At 43.0% G+C, this 22,910-nt stretch overlaps 1 protein-coding gene across 2 annotated transcripts; it reads left to right on the forward strand.

The window, feature by feature from the left end:
• The first annotated feature begins 3,385 nt into the window (after positions 1-3,385).
• Positions 3,386-22,617, forward strand: TRAF1 (TNF receptor associated factor 1). 2 transcript variants are annotated; one of them, XM_086764195.1, is made up of 12 exons: positions 3,386-3,484; positions 4,929-5,150; positions 6,864-6,948; positions 10,464-10,562; positions 12,148-12,309; positions 13,154-13,195; positions 15,694-15,765; positions 16,555-16,620; positions 17,350-17,787; positions 18,275-18,452; positions 19,080-19,228; positions 20,366-22,617. In XM_086764195.1, exons 2-12 carry the CDS (start codon positions 4,942-4,944, stop codon positions 20,579-20,581), a joined length of 1,716 nt encoding a protein of 571 aa, XP_086620321.1. In that variant the 5' UTR covers positions 3,386-3,484; positions 4,929-4,941; the 3' UTR covers positions 20,582-22,617. The 2 variants fall into 2 exon arrangements, with proteins under 2 accessions (XP_086620321.1, XP_086620323.1); XM_086764197.1 differs by lacking the exon at positions 13,154-13,195.
• Positions 22,618-22,910: the final 293 nt, after the last annotated feature.

Raw genomic sequence — 22,910 nt, forward strand, 5'->3', positions numbered from 1 at the left:
TGGAACGGCTCTACAATAAAGCTAAGCTTCAAATTTTAATCTCTCTCTGAGCCACATCCTGTTTTCGGTTAACTGATCTCATATGGGGGAAATTTACCAGAGGAAATATCTCTAGTTTGGAAAGTACCAAAAACTTATCTTTAGTTTCTTTGTGTAATTCAGCACCTTTTAAGACAGAGGTGTAATACTTTCGAGAAGCTTCAAGGCAAAAGAAAAGGAGCAAGCTAACAGCACAGAAAGGAGGCATATAGGTGCCTCTTCATCCCGAAACAGAAACTGACCCCTTGGTGTAACACTGATCTTTCTGAAATTATCAACTTACACCTCTTTATATTCCGAAAGCTTAAAAAGCCACATCCAGAAATATTTTTTCAGAAACTAACTCACATCCTGGCAGAAACTGCCTGTGCCAGATTAACTTGCCATGAATTTTAACAGCCCTAATTATAAAACAATTAAAGCAAATGTTTCAAGCCATAAGGACTACTAAGACTGTATCACACTTTCCCCATAGACTTTTAACTTTAGTTAATACGTGGCCCTGATGACTCGGCACTTAGAGCATCTACAAATAAGTTTACAGCACAGGGAAGCAGAGAGAAGGAAGTGGAGATGAAGGGACGTTACATGTGATTCTGCAAGTATTAGTAGGGAAAGTCTTCTCGCTCACATAGGTGGATGTTGACATTTAAACAGAAAGCCTTAAAAGTAACTGTAATAAAACAGACATCCCTTTCCTCTTCCACAATTTCCTCACCAAATCTTATTAACGTCCTGGCTCTCAAAAAAGGTTACACATGCAGGTAGCATGGCTGTATACGATCAGATAATTGCACACGCACATTGCTAAATTAGTCATCTGCTTGTGCTGTGACGGCGTTACTGAACTGCACATGATGTTTTTAATCTGCTGAGATCTAAGTGTTTTACAAAAGGAAGTCTCTTTACAGAGGGAGGTGGAAGCCTTTACCAGGCTAGTGGTTTCTCCAACACCACTCCAGTGAGGTATGGCAGTAAGCCAGATAGATACCCTAAAACTGACTATGCAGTTGGCTCCATCAGGCTTATGTTTACTTCTCTCTATAATGACAATTTCCTTTGCATCATCATTTTAGAACTGTTAAAACCTTCAGAAAAAAAAAATCATGTTATATGTCAAAAGCCTAATTCAAGGAAAAGTAAATAAAGGCTTTTCTGACCAAGTGAAGGATCAGATCGTTCCTTTGGAAACAGTCTTGCATCCTGATTCCTATGGGACTACAAGGTGGAACTGAAAATAGCATTTGGCCCATTTCTTTAACCCCCCAGTTACAGAAACTGTAGACATAAATGTAGGAAATGTTTTGGATAAACTGCAATAATGTGACTTTTATTATTAAAAATCCTAGCCACCAGAGGATTGTCATTCTTTGTCTCCCAGTCCCATGAGTGAACTAGCACACTAGCAGTGAAAAGACATTGCCCGTGCAGCAATGAGTGAAGTGTGTCCTGTTACAGACAGCAGAGCTGGAAAGAGCAGATGTGTCTTGAAGAGACCAGGTACATTCTTACTGTGTTCTGAGTAGATTTTTAATACTCCCTGTTATTTTCAATTTTCCACAAAGATGATGGAAACTTGCAGTCTCAATTATTTTGTATAAAGATTTTTCATCCCATTTATTACTAATATTATGTGTGTCTCTAGCCTCTCTTCTGCAAACAGTGCCAGGCTTGGTGCTTATGATGTCCTCACGGTACTGTATACTTACGAGATGAATTCTTCCTGTGTGTACATAGACTTCCAGTATCTCAGCTCTGTAAAGGATAAATATATATCCTACCCACGGACCTGCTATCTTTTCAGAGGTTTTTTCCTTAGGTGTACTTGGTTTTAAACTAAACTGCCCTTTTGAAGTCTAGAAAAATGTTTTGCTTGTTGTTGCTTTGTTTGACATTGTCCTTTTAAGACAAAAAGGTAGAAGTTTAAAGGTTGTTTTTTTTTTTCCTGGGAAATCTTCAAAAAACAGCGTGTATAGCAGAGGAATGCATGAAAAATAATGATGTTATATCATACAGGCAACCCATAAGGGCTGTCACACCAACAGCTGTGTGAGCAGGGTTTGTGAATATTATTTGCTTCTTCAGGAAAATATCAACATAGCTGTTTGTAACAGTGTGAGGAGAAAAAAGTTCCGGAATTCATTCCAGTATTTCTCTTAGCAATGCAACAAAGCACTACAGCATATACTTCACTTACTTGAAGAAGGGCTATGTCTTGAGCTCAGAAGCTGCCCTCCTTCCCATCTGTTATTCAATACGGCTATAGTCTTTTCGGTATGGTATTTGCTGATCTGTAATCATGCTGGGAGGCCGCTCACCCAGAGCAGCTGTTCCAGGTGTGGAACTGTTCTCTGTGCACACACACACAACACAGGAAGGTGTCAGGCTTCAGGCAGACACTCACTGGTGAGTAACAACCTCCTCGTCAACTTCCACACAGTCACAAGGTCCCTGGAGGTGCACACTTGTAAATGCAGCGGAATAACAAACCAAGCGAAGCATCTAGAGAAGCATCTTGGCTTTTTATTTTTAATTTTCAGCTGGGACTCACCCACAGTGGTATCCCCCAAGTTTCTTTCGCAAGGAAGAGCTAACAGATTTGCATCTGCAACTTTCTCTCTTCTGACCGAATCCTAGTAGATGGGGGTTGCAGCATGTGATTTCATAGTGAACTTGGTCAGGGGAAAAGAGAACCTTCTTCTGAGAGCGAAACTTTCCTTTGCAGAAATCTTCACTGCCCTGCGAGCATCTTAAGAGGATTTGCATACATTACTTAACTTGCCTGGTGGTGTAAATATCGTCTGTGTTTAGAGCAGCTGGAGGTTTCCCGGTGGGGTTCAGAAGGAAATTCAAGCCCCCCGCTCCCTTAGTCGGGGCGGTGGGTTTTCCCCGGCAGACAGAGGTATGGAGAGGGCATTTTTCACTGTAATCCTGCTCTGGGCAGGCAGGAGTTTCTGTCTGAGTTACAGGGCCGGGTCACCGTGTCAGCCTGCCATAATCACACCCGTTTCAGGAACTAGCTACGCCAACAGATTCTCCGTTTCAGCTGTCCTGGGGGGAATTTGCTCCCTCGGGCCTTTCCTTGGTCAATTCCCCATCCCCATTCCCTCGGGTCGGGGCCTCTCAGCCCTCCCGGGGGCTGGGGAGAGCCCCGCTGCGGCCCGGGACACGGCCCGCTCCGCTTCCCCGGCCGGGGGATGCCCGCTGCTCCCCAGCCCCCGGGCGCCGTGCGGGTTTTCCCGCTCCTCCCGGCCTGAGCGAGGCAGCATTCGCCGAAATTCAATCGAGCGGCCCCGGCTGCGTTTCCTCTGCCCGCGGCGCGGTGAGCACCAGCACGGCCGCACCGCGCCCCGGGGCCGGCACCGCCCCCGCCGGCCGGCCCGCTCCCCCGCCCTCCCTCCCTCCCTCCCCGCTTCGGGCCGCCTGCGGGGGGCGGCGGGCTCAGGTAAGGGGAGCGGGAGGGAGGGAGAGAGGGGGAGCGGGCCCCGCCTCAGCCGCCCGCGGCCTGGCCGCCTCCCGCCGCACCCCGGCCCCGCTGAGGGGAAACCGGCCGCGGCCCCTCGGCCTGGTCACCGCAGCGCGCCCCCGGGAGCACCCGCAGGATCCCGGCTGCCCTCGCTGCTTCCTAAGAAGCTGCCGAGCCCGGGACGGAGGGTGCCAGCCCCGCTGGACCCGCTCCCTGCCCCCGGGGCGGCGGTGTAAACGACCCGCGGGGGTGGGCTTCCAGCCGTACGGACGCGACGGGCCCTGACAGCCCAGCCAGCTCCGTGGGCGGCTTCCAGCCTCCGCTCCGGAGCTGCTGCTCTGCCCCGAACCCACCCGGGCACCGACCCACTCCTCTGACACGGCTTCGTTAACCCGCGGCTGCACGTTCAGTGTCGCCAGTCATTTACGGTTCTTGTCGGATTGGGTTTGTGGCTAAACTCCCCGGCAGACACCTGGAGAGGCCAAGGGAATTGCCGAAGCTGGGTGACAGAAAACGCTGTTTGTTCGAAGAGGAGTGTGCTAAATCCGGCGGATGCCTTGCCCGCCGCAGGGCAGTCACGGCCTGGCCCAGGCAGCCTGGCTTTGTTTGCTGGAGACTTGTTAGTCATCGTTACTTTTTATAATACTGAGCTAGGTTATTGTGCATCGGCGCTGTTGTGGGATAGAATAGCTTTGTAAAGGCATTGCTATGATCAAACTGCGCCAGGTCCCAGGGTGAAAACCTTTCTTGAACTTTCCAAGCAACCGGACATCGGGTTTTTTTTGGTTGCATTTCCGAAAATATTCACCCGCACTGCTCTTGTGAACCAAACCCAACACTGAACATGCGTGGCACCGTGGCATGTGTGGCTCCATGTCTGGAGCACAAGCGTAAGGCCTTTTGTGGACTTGAGATTTCCTTTTTCATTTGACCACTAGTTTTATGACTTCGGGAAAGTCACTGTAAACACATCAGTTGCTCAGTATCTATAAATTGTAATAATGAATTTCGGCTGCTGGGAATTGAAGGTGGTTGGGGATTTACTCTACAGGAAATAATTCTGTGTCATGTGGACCGATGGGATTGTAGCGCTAAGATGATGGCAGTGTTTACTTCATCTTTCTGCTAGCTAAAAAACTCTGGAAAGAAAACCCCAACCCTTCATCTTAATTTATTGTCCATTTTCATGTTGTGTTTGAGGGGAATTTTAAATCTGTACAGTAATTTCCTGCTGGTACCTAGTCAAACCTTGCTGTGACATTTAGTCACGCATGTCAGCTACAGACTCAATGCAACATCACTAGACTGCTGCACAGGTTCGGAGCTGCTCGTGGGCTTTGATGCCTGATATGTTCTCTCACATTAAAGTGAGCGTGTGTCTGCTTGTTTGACACCTATTTTTTTTTTTCCTTATCTCTGACAGTAGTTTACTTCAGATGGCTGAGAAAACAACCAGCAGCCTGCAGGATGTCCCCGGCTCTTCTCCTGATGAAAATGAATTTCCTTTTGGCTATCCCACTAACATTTGCGAAGATGTGCCTGATCAGAAGTACCTGTGCAGCAGCTGCCATAACATTCTGAAGAAAGCCCTGCAAACGCTCTGTGGGCATAGATATTGCTCAGCCTGCCTCTCCTGGATTGTACGGTAGGTCCTTGCTACAGAGGGTCGCACCGCCGTGGGCGAGTCTGTGGCTGCAAGCGTTCCTGAGAGCTGCGTCCTGCTGCTGGGCTCAGTAGATGAGTCTGTGGCTACCTGGCCCACTGGCCCACAGTCACTTTGCTCTCTGGAAGTACTTACCTGCGGCAGACTGCAGGCTGCTTTCTACCTCCTCCTTGTTTCCAGTGTGAAAGTTTACAGGGTGGGGAAGGCTGGGCTTCGCAGGTGTCGGTTTTTCAATGGGTAAGTGTGAGGTAACCATACTGATTTAACCTTGAAGAACTAGTGGAAGGCTGACTTAATGCTTGCGTGGGCCTTCACAGTCCTTTGGTAAGTGATGTTATGGGACTTTAATAAACATTATCTTGGAGTTTTATTTTTAATAACTCAGCTGGGTCACTACATGTTAAGGTGCTGCTGCCATTAGTGACAAACAATGACAGCCGCTATCCTGGGGAACCTGAAAGCCACGAGCTGGGTAGGGATTTACTCTGATTGATCAGCTGCTTCTATCCTGCGTTCTTTTTCAACAATTACACCTTGATCCAGAGACTTTGGAAAAGGGTATGTCTGCCCTGCAGGTGAGAGGTGAAATTGCAGTACAGTTCCAAGGATATGAGCTGACTTTAGATTCCATGTTTTGGAAAATAGCAGTTGTCAAGATTCAGTGACTGGGCTTTAGACTGGCGAAGTTGAAAGCCTGTTACTTCTTCATGGATGTTATTACTGAGCTCGCTTGTGCGTGCCAGTTTGTGCAGTCCCAACTCTGATCGCAGCGTGGGGCACCTGAAAATCTGAGTCAATGCACTGGCCACTTGTGATCTGAAGATCAAAGTATAATAATGTAAAAATGTATTGAAATTAATGGATTTGACCAACTTGCATAAATCCGTTACTGTACATCTAGAACAAAGCCCCTTAATGAAAATTCAGAAAACTGTCAGCAGAACGTAACTGGAATTGTTATATCTTCTTATAGCACAAATGGGAAACTGGCTCAAACAAGCTACGTACTAGATTTTGAAATCAGTTATGCTCTGGTTGGATGGATGCTTGTCTGATGGGTTGTTGGTCTGTGCTAGTTCATTATTTGCCTGGATGCTTAACAGCACTGGCAGTGAAATAAACCTAGTAAAGTTTTATTTTTTGCTTTTCCTATATAAAACTCTCTGCTAAGTATTTTGAGAGTAGATCAAAGCCTTTTTAAGGTGCAGTAGGATGTTAGCTCTCTAGAACTCAATTCTGCACTGGTCCTACTAGATCTTTGTAATTTGAAATCTGTATGGGATTATCTTTATTATATTATATTATATATTATCTTTATTATTTATCTTGGGAAAATGGGCATTTGCTGTGTTTTAAAAGACTGTAGTTTTCATGTTACCTTTCCTACATGTGTTTTTGCATAATTCATGACATCATTATGTTCTCAGCTTTATTCTTTTTTATGATCCAAGGTGCTCTTATTTTGCTGCAATACAGGTAAGATTTATCAGCCTAGTCCTAATCTTGAGGAATACAACAGCAAGGTTTTTTTGACATCAGTGTCTTCAGGAATTGGCCTTTTAATGAACAAGGACTATGGATTCTGAGTGGAAATTACAATTTCCATGTTTTTATTTTTGTTAGTGTCTATACAAAGACCTCCTGAACTACAGTACCCCAACTGATTGTTATTTCATTCTTCTTTCTTTTTGCCAGAAACAATAAAAATGCAATTTGCCAGAAATGTAAAGAGGAAGATCCCAGCACTTTAAGTGAAGGAAGCCTGTTGGCAGAAGAAAGGGTAAGTTGTAGCTCACAGTTCATTAATTTATCATTAAACATTCCGAGGCTACTCTATAGCCATCACTGGAGAGAATAATATAAAATGTGATAGCAACTGATAGTTACACATTTTTACTTAGCTTTAGTCATTTGGATTTCCCACAGTTTTTGATTTTAAAAAGTAGACTTTCCCAGTCTATCAGGTTCTGTGACATGAAATCCCACACTCTTCCATATAATTAACTTTTTATTGTCTCAAAGTAACCAGTACTTTCCTAGTTGTAATAATATGTCTTAGCTGTTACTTACTATCCTTAGTAAGTATCCTAGTGGATTTTCCAGGCTCCTGGTGCTGTGTACCCTTCAAACATTTTACCAAACTTACAGGTGGAGCATCCCTAAGAAAAAAACCTAGAGTGTAGGCTAGCCAGCTGAATTGCCTAGAGAGTATTTTGACAGCCAGAGTATCTGAAGAAAATAGTGGAAGACTTAGAGCCGAGCATAACAATTGATAAAAACTGTGCACTGGCAAATATTTCATCTATAATTTAACGGTGCAGATCTCTTCTGCTGTTGTGTGATTTTCCAGGCAGACTGCTGCACTATTCTATATACTGAATACAAACTAGGCCACAGGGCTCAGTCGCAGCTTGTCTTTTCCCCTCCTTTCTGATTACATGCAGGAATACCAAGATACACGCATTCTGTCTAAATTTGTTAGGGAAAACCAAAACCTGATAGGCAGCTGGCAGTGAGGTAAAAGGCAAAGTTTAGGAAGCGGCTGCAACAAAAGAACAAATCTGCAGTTAATGCTGAACTTGGTAATATCGCTGAAAAAATCCTCAATTCTGCAATAAATTTCCCAGTAACAGAATTTCGTGCATCGTGTAACCACAAATAGCTACAGTTAAACCCTTGCAAACTTCTTATTCTATGTTGAAGCTCTCTTATAACTTTGAGATTTCTCTGCTGTGGGATTCTCACTAAGTCTGCTGGGACTTTCTACAAAATTTGTGGGTGGGTTCTCGTAAACAGAGCCCCACTCTTGCAAGTTGAGCTGCCTGGACAGATTCTTACGCTTGTTGAGAGTCCATATGAAGCCACGAAGACACGAGGATCTGCCTGTATAGATCGACTTACAACAAATGAGTTTGTAAACACCACGAATAATGAAGATCATTTAGCAGGTTTATTTTATATCTGTTCCTGATAATCTCTGCTATACCTTTGCTGTGGTTTTGCTTAATGTTTATTTCCTACGCTATCTGTTTATGTGTTTATGTTTTAAATAAGATACCTACACAAGGAAAAGACAGGCCCTATCAGGGTGTGCCTTAGCTTATCCCAGGATCTCTTTCTGTGGTAACTCCCATCCCTTCCCTGTTATACTTTTAATTTATGATCTCCTGCTACACAACGTATACTTCAAGTCTTACCATGGTGCTGTTCATCAGTATCAGTCACCGAGCATCTGCATCTGCCACTGAAATCAGTTAGGGGACTGGGAGCATCCTCCTGAGCCCCTGCTCACACCCTGTGTGCAGTCATTCATGGGACAGTTCTCTGCTCTGAGCTGAACACGAACCGCTTTGTGGCTCTCCTATCCCTGGCTGTGTCAGAGCAAATGAAGATCCTGGTTCAACTGCAGAGAGCCAACCTTAGCTGGAGAGAAAATATCGCTAGATTATCCTGGAAAGCTTTTGATCAGATTGATCCATTTGTTAAACTTGTTGCTCGCTGATCTTGCTGACCACATGAGCTGTAGACCAGAGTCCTCCCTCAGCTAGAAGTCAGATACACATCATGTGGGTCAGAGTGCCAAGGAGGAGTGCACCTGGCAGCGGTTTTTGGATGGGACATGGCAGGGGACATCCACTTGTGTCACAGCGAGCTCTGGGACAGCCAGGTCTGGGCTATGCCACGACAGCCACCCATGATCAACATCAGCAGCCCCTGCACCGACGTTTTCCTTTGAAGTAGCTAAACTGAAAGAGGGGAGATGTGCAACTACAATATATAAAATCAGAGAGAAATATTTTCTGTTTCCCCTGTTTGACGCAGAGCACTTTTATGTCAGAGAGAGTCATCTCATTTACCGTATGAGGGTCTGACTCAGGTCCCTAAAGAAGTTCTGTGCAGACTCAGGTTCCCAGATAAGAGGACAGAGGTTCAGGTGAATATTTTGAAGCAGTGACCTGTGCAGATAAAAAAAGAGATGAGGATTTCCTGCCTTGTTTTTTACCTGAGTAGTGTTCATAGTGGTTTAACAAGTGCAAGTGTGAAACAAAAAGCACGGGGCATGCACGTGGCAGTAAGAAACCCATGCACTGCTGGGACTGTCCCTGTAGTTAAATGTATTTTAAATGATCTATTTTGTAATGTCAGGAAATTCCTGGAGTTGTTCTCTTATGACATGGGGAAAAAAAGCCACCATGCGCGTGATAACTTGAATTTCTTTTCTTTGATTTTTCTCAAAAATTAGACTGGAATGTTTTAGAGGATGGAGCTGCTATGCTTTCACTAGTTGTACATTGATTGCTAGCTTATTACATAAACTCTTCCGTATATGCAGATGGAGCCATAAAAGCTACATGATTATTGTTGTAATTCCTTATTTGTGGAATTGTTTGCAATTTATGTGCAAAGTTCTGGACTTTGCTTGCAGGTTGAGATTAGGAAATGAGTTTTTAATGAGACTCTGCATGTAGAAATGTATCTCATTGTTACCAATCGTAGAATGGGCTGTGCTGCTTTTGTGTGATTTGCTATGACAAATGTAGGTAAGTATAAAAATCTCGTGTCTAGATTTAAAAAAAACACTCGGGAATGTTGACTCTGGTAATTAGTTGAGCTTGTTCTTATGCCAGTGTACCTATCTTGATTGTGCAAGATGTGATATTAAAAGCGTGTAATGTTTTATAATTTACATAATAGTTGTACAATTTTTCATGGTTAACATAATAAAAAAAATTCACGTAGTGCAAAAAAAACCCCACTCACATATGGTTTGCATTTCTTTAATACGCAGTGCTGTACTAAGTGGAAACAGCCATGGTCTGAGAAATGTACTCTCACTGCAGAACAGTCTCAAGTCCTCTCTGCAGCACATTTAGGAGATGTTAATGACCCCAATAATGAAATGCATTCATTAAGAGTGGCACATGGCAGCACCCTAGAGTTAGGGTCCTGTCAGCACATTCATTGCGTGTGACATATTTCAGGCTTCTGTGAAAAGAAACTTAAAATAATAGCTGTAGTTGGCGACCCATATTTTCAGTAAATTTATATCACATCAAGTAGTTCACTTTTGAACTGTAAGAGAGAAATTATTTAATAATTATGTGGGCTTCTACTACACTAAGATTAACTTGCTAGGTTAAAGAGCCTTATAGCAGTACAGTAAATTTAAGAAAAAAAAAAGAGATTTATCAAGATCTGAAATTTTGACACAGTCAATTTATTTCTATGTCAAAAATGCATGTTGGAGTACTTCCTGACCGTCTTTTTTTTTTCCTTGCTGTGTTTACTTTCCAGGCTTTTGGTGATGCTGCCATTAATAAAGAGATTTCTGAACTCAAAGTACGCTGTGTGACCCCTGGATGCAGTTGGTCTGGTATCATGAAAAATTTTGAAGTACGTTTAAAGGCAGTTTATTTAAATTATTTAAATTATTTAAATTAACGTGCACTCTTACTTGAATGGACACAGAAAGACAATGAAACTGGTTCTCAGCAGACACAAATTAACATATTATTAGAATAGGCGAAGGTATCCTGATTTATACCAACAGAGTATTTAAAAACATGCCATTAACTTTAGTAGGGCTTTGACCAAATCCAGAACATCCTAAATGATTGTGAAATTAATGTTGCACAAATTTACATTAAACTATGATTTTTTTTTCCAGTGGGTTTACGTATTATTTAAGTGCAAAGATGCTACAAGCAGGTTTTGACAGACCAGAATACTTCCGTCATGAGGACATTGCTATGTGCAATAACCTGTAATTGTTTTTGTAAGAGAAATAATTTCCTCCTGCGTAAATTACTCCTGTTGATTGAATGTGTTCATCATTATTTTCAGACTGATGTGAAGTTCTCCAGGTAAAATATTTAAATGGGCAAGATTTGTGAATCTGCCGTGTAAATGAGAATAATGAAAAAGTGGAGATAATTCTGATACTCACGCAGCTCTATTTTGGTCCCCTGGTGTCTTTCTGCATTTGTAAGAGGGAGTCTGCTGTGTACCTTGTATGACTGTGTGCCTGATAAGCATCTGAGGTGCTCTTGCCTTTTCTTTGCTAATTTTGCACAGATTTTCTGTTTGAGTGTATTCCTCTTTAAGGAAAAATGTACCCAGTTTGCTTAGCTTCATAGTTTTGAGAACTGGAGCCCCTCTCAGCGTGAACACATGGCAAAATTAATTTGAGAGTTGGGCGTGTGATTGAAATTGGCATTTCTGAGCCTGTTCTGTAGAGGACAGCCATCTCCTTTTATAGACAAAATCAGTTGTGACACAGTCCCTACAGAAGCTTCAGTAAAAGAGGTCAGAGTCAATAGTTTTTATTGAAATATTGTGTTTTTAAGAATCTGAAAGTAGACCTATTGGATGTAGTTGTGAAAGAAGTAATGCTGATATTTCTCCTTCCTGAGATGAGAGGACACAAATAGTGAAAAGGAAATGTTTTTAAAGTTATTTTGAATATAGGTAAGGGTTGTGTCCTAATTGTTGCACAGAAGGAGTCAGATGTCCGTTCTTCTATGCTATGCAGGGATGTCAGCAGACTAACCACATTCATCCTACCAGCCAGAGCAGGATGGGCTCAGTGCTCAGAAAAACCCACCCAAACCTCACAAAAAAGCCGAAAAAAAACCCACCCTGAGAAACCTAGGCTAAAAGTTAGGGATCACGTAAGGCAATGAAAAAAGCTGGGACCAGGATCATTATTTTCAAACAAAAGCACTAGAGAGAGACAGTTCAAGGGGAACGTCACGTTTGAATTTATCATAAGTTGTTTGTTGTTCGCGTTTTTTTTAAGTTAAGAATTAACAAAAAAGCTGCAGTAGGTGAATTTTTCACGAGTAATCTTGGTAACATTGTAGACTGGGACTTTACCCAAGCTTAGAAGAAGTGCAAAGCAAAGATCTAGTCTGGAGACTATTTACCGATGAATGTGTATCTGCAGTCTATATTTTGGTTTTTAACTTTTTACTTCCAGGAGCATCAAAGCTTATGTGAATATGCTTTAATCCCTTGTCACACTGGTTGTGGACTCATGGTGATGAGAAAGAAACTTGCAGATCATTTGGAAAATGGATGTGTTAATAACGTGACAACGTGTCAGAAGTGTAAGCAGAGCTTATCCAGTAGTGAATACCAAGTAAGAACATTTCTCTGTTTCAAATGAGGGCTTTATATTAATGACTTAAATAATCTATCATGACATTTTTCATCCTGATATCACGAATGCTAGTGCACTTGGAGAATATTTAATTTTCCTGAGTTTGCTAGTTTTTCCATGCGTGTGTGGGAGGGAAAAATGAGCTGTATTTGATAGTTTCCTTGTGATGCTACAACAGAAAGGGAAATATCAGGGCTCGGGCAGCCCGTGTTTTAGCTCCTGCCTCAGAGCATGTGTCCCAGTAGGAGGCAGGTAAGAAGCAGAACACAGACAGTGGCAGGGAAGAGATCTTGAGAGTGGCTGGAGTTTTATTCGAACTAAAGCTGCCCACAAATTTGTAAGGCAGGGTTTTGTCAGAGAGTATTGCTGTTAGATATGATCAGATACAACTGTCCAAATTAGCAGCAGTGTCCATATAGAGCAGGAAGGCTTACTCAGAATCTGCTAGAAATTTCTCAGTGACTATTTAAACATATTTAATTCTTATTTTTTATGTTTAAGTTGTATTTCCCACTGTTGTGGCAGGGACTTTCAAAATGCATGTGTATACACCCTGTATGTCCGTCCCCAGCATTTGCTCAAAATCCTTTTTAAAACCACCTTTTTTTTTTTTACACGGGAATGTAGTTGATCATCAAACTTTTAAGTTTATATTACTACACCTATTCCATTCTTTCTTAAAAGTAGTGACTGTCTCAGTTAATGCTCAAAGTTATGATAGCAAGGCAGCATTATGTGTTACGGACTTGCAGATTTTAAGTACCTTTATACATTCATTTTAACTTCAGTAAAAGGTGCTCTTTATTTTTACGCATTTTTGTAGATGCAGCACAGTACAGATTCTGGAAGTGGTCTGAGGCATAAAGTGAGTTCATAGAAACTCTCCTGTGTTGCTGAAGGAGGAAATGGTGTGGTGGGGCACATCAAAAGTGATAGAAAATTATCTGTTCTTATACGAAGAGATTGCCGAAGATATAGCTTCAGTGGCACACTTCTCAGCCTCATGATGGAAGTGCATCATCTGTAGTTTAGGAAGTTTTGTGATTAAAAACTGGAGCAAAGCAATAGCAGCATGAATGAGAGATGCCCCACGCCTGCTAACGCTGCTGTGTGTGTTTTGATTTGAAAGCTCTGAAAACATCAGGGGTTCTCATCCCAACCCACCTAACTTTTGACCCTGTGGGCTCTATTACCACAGAAAATGTTGCTGGGGCAACACTCTTTTGGGGTGTAGCACGATGAATATTGTTCCCTCCAGATGACTTAAAGAGAAGAATTGCCGGCCTTGGGGTTTTGTCCTGGAATAGGGGCACACTGACATAAGACTTTGAAGGCAGGAGGGCTGTGAATATCTCAAAAACGTAGCCTGATGTAAATAGTAGTGGATAGCTTTGCGTGTCGTAACTGTCACAGATTTATGCCTTTCCAAATACTGAGCCATAAGATTTACTCACTGTGGGGGTAACAGTCCCTCTGGGGTAAGAATAAGGCACTCTTGCTAAACCGTGCTTCTTGGGAAGCTTTTGCGTGTGCTCTTCATGTATTGCTAACTCCTACAGAGAGAGAAGAATATCTGGACACAGGCACGTTTTACCAGTGCTAAATCCAGTGTATGTTTCAGAGAGACAGTAAATACCAGAAGGTGGCAACACTTAAATCCCTTTCAGCCTTCTCTAAGTGCCGTGGGCAGGCTGGAGGAGGAAACCTGAGCTGCCTGAGTGTTCCCTCAGCACCTTTCTCTTTTCAGAGGTCTTCGATACTGCAGATCCACCTCAGCAGGCTTAATTTTCCTGCAATGAAGAGCTGTTTTCCTCCCACTCATTCCGGCTAGCTATCATCTAATTAATTTTTTGGTTAGGAAACCTTGGCAACCAAGCAGGGGATTGGCCTTGAGATGTTGATTTTTCTCTGCCTGCCTTAGTTAGTATTTGTGAAATTGGAATTTTGCTGTTACATGATCTGCTTTATTAAATTTGCAGTTACGTGGCATATGAATTTTGATTATTTGGATGTATTCCATATATCCACAATCCCCTGGGAGCAAACAGTAAGTTTTGGGCACTGCTCTCGCTCTTTCCATCTTAGCCAATCAGTTACTGGTCTTGTGACTTTTGCATTTCCATATTTTAAATAAACTTCTCTCCAGCCCCTCTCCCTCTCAAGAAACGAGCGATCCGAAGAAGTGAAATAGCAGAAAGAAAGAAAGTAAAGGCATTCTTTGTGCAAGAGCTAAGATACAGAGTACTGAAAAATGAGTTAGAGAGTGAGAATAATCTATGGGTGTATTTCTGGGAGTCGAAAGAGAAACCTCAGGACTTTTTGCAGGGGAGACTTGAAGGTTGCTGGAATGGCTTTATAATTCTAGACTGCTATAGGAAATGTATTGGCATGCAAAAGCATTTATAAAGATTAAAGACAGCCTCCCTAAACAGTATGAATTGAAAGCTGACAGTTGCTGTGTGAAATACACGTATTCCAGTGGTATGAACCAAAGGCAGGAGGATTACTTTACCCTTCGTGGAGCCAGAAATGGCAGGAAGTCTCATGCTCGCTGTAATGCATTTTGCATTAGCACATCATGATGGAAAATTTGGCTTCCAGCCTTCAAAATGTTAATAAGCAGGATACAAGAAGGGTCTGCATGTTAAGCAAACTATATGAAGTGAATGCAAGAAGAGTTTATATTATATTATGTTTGGGTTTCCTGTATATTTGCTTTCTGTTCTGCAATCTACCTGCATGTCATTGCATATATATGTGTGTATACATACATGTGTGTGTGTATGCACGTAACTATGGTTTGAACTGGGCAAGGCCTGTGCACTGCCAATCTTCTGTCAGATTTCCCAGGCTGATGTTTCAAAGCATCTGTAAGTCGTTTCCAAAAGCTCTGGGCACCGTAAGCAGAAGATCACAGTCTGCTATTCCTTGTACGGGGGACAGCAGCACCCGCTTTTAGCAGATGTGCTTTAGTCCCAAATTTCTGAACCTTATTTCTTCTGAAAAAAGTTCAGAGGACTCTGCAGCCTGTTGTGTAGTGAGGCCCGGAGCGAGCACTCTCTGGACGGGGGTACGGGATTTTGCACTATGTGCTGTGGAGCTCATATTGCTTCTGGGGAAGTTACCCTTCCCTCCTTTACTCCTCCTTAAATCCACACCTTCCAGGAAGAAAGCGATAAGCTTAGTGTAATTTTTTTTCTTCTGTAACACAGAATTTCTTGTAAAAAAGCTTCCCAAATCCCTAAGTTTCTGTAAAATGGGAACAGCATTCCCAAACACAAGCTTTGTTTCCAAGACTCCTAAATAAAGATGCTCAATGATTTTAATAATATACTGAGTTATTTTCTTCTTGTTTTAATGCAGGAACATTCATGTGAAGGCAATTTATGTAAGGAGCAAAAATGTGTGGAAACAGAAACACCATCAAAGGAGAAGGTAGGTAGAAGGTGAAAGAATGCAGTACAGCTTTATTCAATCCATAAAAGTATCACTTTTTCATTTAGATTAAATGAACGTCTGAGAACATCTTCAGATACGGCTGTTGTATCAGGGCGCTTTTTACATCCCAGTAGAGCTCTGCTGACTGCCTTCTCTTCCCTGCTCCCACAATTAACTTTATTAAATTATCTTCTCCATCTTACAAAAATGGGGAAACGCTTGTTTCCTTTCAAATATTCAGGAAGAGCTACATGAGCAAAAGAAGAGTGTGCTGTATAACAGCATTTTTAAAGAGACATGCTTTTGGTGTGAAGGGGACTAAATTTGAGTGTCAGTCAGAACTTCTGATGTGATAGATCCATTCATTCCCAGGACATGCTGCATGCCACAGCTCTTCTGTGCATTCTCTAAGAGCAGAAGAGGGCTGGAGTGGCTGTGTGCGTGGTGTTACCCACTGTGGTGGTCCACTTTGCTTATTGGCATCTTATTTACGAGAAGTTGTTACCAGGAGATCACTGTGGTTTGTTAAACTGTGTGATATCACTGTGGGATCTGTCAGATGGACACTTAACTGCCAGGCTGTGTGCAAGAAACTCACAGCCACGCTCTTGATTGATGTACCCATGAGTTTTCAAAGCTGGTTGGGCACTGTAAGCTGTGGTAATGCCTTGACTTGAATTAATCTGATTTATAGCTCCTAGGATTGTGGCCTAGTTGTTTGTAGGTAAATAAAATAATCCCTTTCAATTGGTATTTTGTTATGTCCTTTCTTCTTTTTTTCCACAGAACCACTCTGCACCCTTAATCAACAAGGATGGATGTCGTTTTTCTGAAGTTGGCTGTTCATTTACGGTGAGTGAAGTGGCTGCCTTCAGGAAGGTCTCGGATGGTGTATAACTCAGCACCGCTGTGCCTTAGGCTAGCCAGCCTTTGTGTTCAAAGTGGTAGGACTTGATTTAAATATATATTTAAGAAAAGAGAGAAAGTCTGCCCACTTTTGGTACACAGCAGAGGTGATGCTGGAACTGCTGTGGTTACACAGTGTGTGTAGGGTGCAGTTCAGCCTGTGTTGCTCCATATCCTGCACTGCGCATTCACTTCAGGTGAAAACAGATGTTTATTACAATTCTGCTGGTTTATCAGACATACCCTGTTTTGGATATTCCCTTTGGGTGATTCCTCTTAAAACACTAACAGGTCTTCTTTGCATTGTAGTTGGCATCTGTTGCCTTGTCTCATCTTTTGTGCACAGGATATGCGTTAAATATTGGCTTTTTTGAGAATCCTGCTGGGACTCTGCCTGGCATCTTGTTAACACAGAAATTGTAACCAAGTGTTTTCTTTTTATGTAGCTTGTATACACATATGAACACATAGACTAAACTGGTCGTTAGAGGGCTTGTTGGTTTTCCTCTCTCCATGTCTCCTCTGAGAGTCAGCTGCTGTGTAGCTGGACCTGTGTCCTGCCGTTTTTCCATCTCTGTCTCTCCCAAGAAGTTAAAGGGAACACTGCTTGAGGTGGCCCCAGGTCAGCGATGGTAGTTGTACGGAGAGTGTATTGACAGGGTCTTCTTCTTACAGGGAAGCAAAGAGAAGACAAAGGAGCATGAAAAAACTGCAGTTGGAGCCCACATGCTGCTTCTGCTGCAGCACATAAAGCAACTGAAGGCAAGCCTGTGCACTGCTGCCAAAGCTGGAAGTGGTTTCATCCCAGAGTCAGAGCTGAGCGTGAATGGTGCAGGAAAAAGCGTCTCAGATCTGCAGATCCCAGGGAGGCTGGAAATCAATGGAGATCTGGAAGTAGACTGTTTTCCTGGATCTTCTGTTTCTGAAGATGATTCTGTTCTGCAACAACTTGTGAGGGAGAAAGTGATTTCTGAGCTAGAACACAAGCTACATGTGTTTGAGAATATTGTGGCAGTGCTCAATAAAGAGGTGGAGACCTCTAACTTGGAAATCACAGCCTTTCGGAGACAGAGTGAACTTGATCAAAACATAATACGAGGCCTTGAACTGAAGGTAAATTGTTGTGATAAGCACTGTCTTGTTCTATAGATAACAAAATATTTACATATTTCAGTGAGAGGTGGTGTAGGCATCAGGACAGGGACAGGCACAGGAATTTGAGCTATGAAGTGTTGAGTTCTGGATACATCTGCAGGAACCTTTTGCTGTTTTGGATAAATTTTCCAATGAGGATCTCTAATATCTGTTATTTAAACCCATGTTGAGGTACCTAGATATTTTTGTTTTGAATGTTCAGAATTTGCAATGATCAGACTGTGAGCAAGCACAATTGGCTGATCTTCTTAGAACAGCATTATGCCTGGAAGAGCAAACAACCGTCAGTCCAGTTGTTTGCCTTACATGTTGACACATAAGTATCGTATAAAAAGAAATCAAAGGAGACCCTCCAGAAAATGAGGACTCCAGAACAATGCTGCTACTTCTGCAGTACAACAGCCTGGAGAGGGGAGTTGGTTGAGAACCGATTTGTTTTTTCCAGATTGCGGAGTTGCACCGGTGCCTGACGCAGAAGGATGCAGGCCTGAGCAGCCTTCATAAGAGTCTTCTGTTCTCTGAGCAAGCTTCCTATGATGGGGTCTTTCTGTGGAAAATAACAGATGTTGGCAGGAAGTTACAAGACTCTGTGACTGGAAGAACAATCAGTTTGTATTCGCCAGGTAAAACACATTACATATATATGTGTTAACAAAACCCAGTCCTTAGAAAACCCACTGATTTCTCTAGCACGGTGCTTCTTTCTGCTCATGTGGACTTTAAAATAGCTCCTTTAAAATAGCTTTAAAATAGCTCCTTACACTAAGAAGCTTTTTATGCAAAGACCTCATGCTCTCCTGCCTGCCATTCAGGGCAGCAGTGATGTGGTCTTCCACAGAATTGTGTTTTTTTCTGGGCTTTCATTCTGCAATTTGCCCTTTGCTGCTGCTACTTGCAGTGACATCTGCTGGGTCCATCTCATCTAACCACAGCACCACACAGCACCACAGCTTGGTGCCTCTGGTACCGAATGGCTTTTGCAGCAGTTATCTCCCATGTGAGAAGGATTTGATTGAGTAAAATATGCTTGTGTGGCTAATAACAGGTAATTTTCACCGAGGCATGAAGCACTACACTAAAAGGATTCCAACCATTGGATTTTCATTGCTTATAGCCTCCAGAGTGTGACGATTTGTCTGGTCTCATCTCTGTGATAGCAAAACACTTCATACACCATCTTTCCCCATGTGCTGGAACACTCGTGTCTTTTTTTCAAAAGAGGCTTTACTAATGAACAGTTCTGATTTCAGCTTTTTACACTGCAAAGTATGGCTACAAGGTCTGTCTGAGGGTTTACCTGAATGGGGATGGCACAGGAAAAGGAACGCACATGTCCCTGTTCTTTGTTGTCATGAAAGGAGACTACGATGCCCTGCTCCCGTGGCCTTTCAGACACAAGGTAAGAAGAGCAGCCTTCTTGTATCTGATTCTGGCATAAACCCGCTGCTTCTCCCAGTGAACGCAAGGGGACTTTTTCTCTGGAGTTCCGTGGAACTTAGAGTGCTTTCCCATTTTTCTGTCTGATGGCTACTAGCCAAACTGGAATCTTGGGTAATGATTTGTCTCTGAATGGAGTGACTTACACACAGGGAAAGCTGCTCCGGCCTTGCGGGATTTGCAGACACCAGAATACTGGTGTTTGATAGAGCCCAACCTGTGCCCACCTGGGCGAAAGCCAGAGACACATTTTTTCCTGGCTCTTGCTGTACAGAGATAATATCAATTTATGAGGGAATTATGATTTGCTGCCTGAAGCACAGGTGTCAGAAATGTGAGGTTAGAGTTCTCCTTACAAATGTGCCACAGATGTCTTATGTGGTCCTGACATTATTTTTTCTCATTTTGTAAGTGCAATGGCTACAATGGTTAGAAAAGCAGTGAAAATGTGCCCAGATGTCTGATCTCTGTTCTAGCTCTTACCTTTGTGTGGTAATAATTCTATAAACCTTTCATATAAATAGCCTTACTCCCATTTAGCAGCCAAAAAATAATAGAAATCTAAGTTCCCGGTGGTCACTGTATTAAAAAATTATTACCTACATTTCCCCCTTAACCCTAAAGAACAGTGAGTTACTAAAAGTGGGAACGGGATGGGGAGATCCTACACTGATATTTAGGTTGTGTCTTTTACATATTTGCATAGGGGCAACTGACCTGTTTCTTTTGATTCCAAACCACAATAGCAGAATGAATGTAATGACTGTAACCAAACCTGGGGCTTGTTTAAGTTGTCAAGAGAGAGAGGAAAAAAGGCTTTGGACTGTGCAGTGCTCTACTAAGAAATAATTCCTAGCTTTATTTTATTTAATTTTATTTTACAGGTGGCAAAGTTTTAAATACTTCATCTGGGAACTGTTACAATCTCCCTTGTTCCCATTAACTGACCTTGCACTTTGCGAAACGTTCATTATAATTTGTATTTAATTATCGATAGAGCATCCAGCTGCTTTTGCAGCATATTTGCACTTCTGTCTCTGATATTTTCTGGTTTATTTTTCAGTTCAATAACTAACAATTGTTGCTTTCTGTTTTTCAGGTTACGTTTATGTTGCTTGACCAAAATAACAGGGAACATATTATTGATGCGTTTCGCCCGGACTTGACTTCTGCTTCATTTCAGAGACCAGTGAATGATATGAATGTTGCCAGTGGCTGTCCCATGTTCCTCCCTTTGTCCAAACTGCAGTCACCTAAATACGCCTATGTGAAAGAAGACACGCTTTTCCTCAAATGCATTATAGAAACAAATTAGTAAATCTGGAAATATGGGTGTCTGGTAAATCACCCACTGAATTTCAGTAGTTTACAAGAAAAACCCATCAACTCAAGTCCTTGTATTAGTTTTCACATGCACACAGAATCCAGAGAGCCTGAGCCTGTGCTCTGCTGGATCAGTTCCCGTCGGCTGAGGATCTTCCCGCTAGAGTTAGCTACCGCTGAGCGTGCCGAGTACTTTGCCCCGTGCCCCGCAGAGCGTGCTGTCGCAAATGAGGTCTGTGATTATTTCATCAAAACAGACGATGCTCCTGGTTTAGATGTAGATTGCAGTCACCCCGCTGCAGATGCATTGTGGAAAAAGGCGCTGTTCTTTCTCTCCCCCAGCCCAGGTGCGGGTGTCCTTCTGCCTAGGTGTCTGGCACGGGGTGCAGCCTGAGGTCCCTTCTAGCACCCTTGGGTCACCAGGTTCCTGGGATGCCAGGGCTGAAGCTGAGCTTTCCCGTCTTCTGGCAGTGCGTGTGTTGCTCCCTTTCCCAGGAGATCCGGAGTGACCACCTGTCCAACTGTGCTGGCTGGCAGCCCTGATGGGGGATCTTGGCTCTTCCCCCACCAGGGACGAGGGCAGGTTCCTTCCCCGGCAGCACCCATCGGGTGTCCCTGTGCTTACTGATGACCTTGAAAGCAGTGAGTTGTGGATAGAATTTGTAGCTTGAATTCTTTATACTGGATGATTTATTTCTTGCTATTTATTTTAGACTTCTATTTATGTGCTCCGTAAAGAGATGTTCTGTTGCGTCAGCAATCGGTGACCAGCTTACACTGTGCCTCGGGGAAATTACCTCTTGTATTTCCAAAGGAGTCATTTGACTTTCCCGTCTCAGACACGGAGCTCTAAGGGTTGTTAACCACTGGGAAGTCCAGAGCTGCCAGTCCAAGCGGTGGTAAGGACCCCTCAGTAGCTGTGGCTTAAAGCGTTCAGTCACTTCCTGAACCTTCCAGGCAAGTGACTTATTAGAAAGTATTGATCTTTCTTTTTTTGCTTAACTCTTTTTATGTGCTCTGATTTTTGAGTCTTTTCACATGCTAAAGTGGAAGTAACTACTAGAGATTGTTTTGTCTTTTTAAACAGAGGCAAGGAATTAATTATTGTTTTTGTAAGCAAGTCAAGCTTGGAAATGTCTGGATGTGTGCAAAGTTCAGATGCTGTACCTTATCCCCAAAAGCAGCAATCCTCACCCTCATCATTCCACGCTTAACAGCTGTTTGACAGAATCAGGGGAGTTGAGTTGCGTTTTGATGAGCAGTTTCTGAATTTCCAGCAAACTCATGCTGTGCTGTACAGCTTGCTTGTCCAGGACCGCGAGCCATTCCGCGGGACAGGGAGGACTGCAGCGTGCAAACCCGAGGCCTGATCTTGCAGGCAGAGGCAGGTGCGTGTGTGTAAGTGAAAGGCCTTTATGCAATTACTTTATTCATTTTTCCTCTGCAATACTTCCCATGTCTCAACAGAAAACACACAGCTGACAGACAATATTGTGCCTGCTGTGTGAGAAGGGAAAGGAAAAACTGTTTGTCCGCTTAAATTTTGCAAACCATGGAAACCGCAGCCATCTAGCAGAGCTGGTGAAGTGTCATGTGCCGTGACTAACCTCCAGGCTGACTGCTGGCACATGAGGAGATTTTGCAAATCTCTCATTTCTATCTTGACAGCGTCCTTTAAAGTAATTAGTTGTGATGAAGCATCAAATTTCAAAAAGACCCGCTCCATAAACAAATATCTATCAAAGCTTGTTTGGGAAGGAACTGGATATTCTTTGCCATCGGACACACACATAGAGTGTCTCTCTCTGTCTGTCTTTTTCTCTCTTCCATGTTTAAAATGTTCTTTCAGGGGCAGAAAGTTATTTTTCCAGTAATGTGCCAGACCCTGTAACCACACTGGAGTAATATGCCTAAAAATACTACGCTTTTCATGGCTGTGTGATTTTGACATGTGCTGTATTTATTACAATCATTCATATTTTCTTACAATTTTATTTATTTCCTAAATAAAGCTCGCTAACTTTAAAAGGTTTGTGTGTTATTTTCACTGTAAAATAGAGAACTGAGCAACTAGGAGATACGATGGCAGCGGTTTGCTACAGGCACAGCTGGGCAGTGCTGCAGCACTCGCTTATTTCTCCGGCAGCACCGAGCAGGTTTACTCAGCGTGGGGCCCAGCTGCGCTGTTGCCCTGCCCGGTGACCCAGAAATAACCACCCCTTGTCCCAGAGAGCTGGTCATGCCAACAGTCACCCAAAGTGCTCAGGATGAAGCGCCTGGCCTGTGGTCCTGCGGGAAATCGGTGGAAACTCTGGGAATGA

The sequence above is a fragment of the Chlamydotis macqueenii genome, chromosome 20, assembly GCF_036417535.1.
Source record: "Chlamydotis macqueenii isolate bChlMac1 chromosome 20, bChlMac1.mat, whole genome shotgun sequence".
NCBI lineage: Eukaryota > Metazoa > Chordata > Aves > Otidiformes > Otididae > Chlamydotis > Chlamydotis macqueenii.

Excerpts from the sequence above, each read along its gene's own strand:
- TRAF1 (XM_086764195.1), top strand. The coding sequence starts at position 4,942 with ATGGCTGAGAAAACAACCAGCAGCCTGCAGGATGTCCCCGGCTCTTCT. Across the intron at positions 13,196-15,693 it reads GAAGTGGTCTGAGGCATAAA|GAACATTCATGTGAAGGCAA; the intron begins GTGAGTTCATAG and ends GTTTTAATGCAG. Across the intron at positions 18,453-19,079 it reads AATCAGTTTGTATTCGCCAG|CTTTTTACACTGCAAAGTAT; the intron begins GTAAAACACATT and ends TTCTGATTTCAG.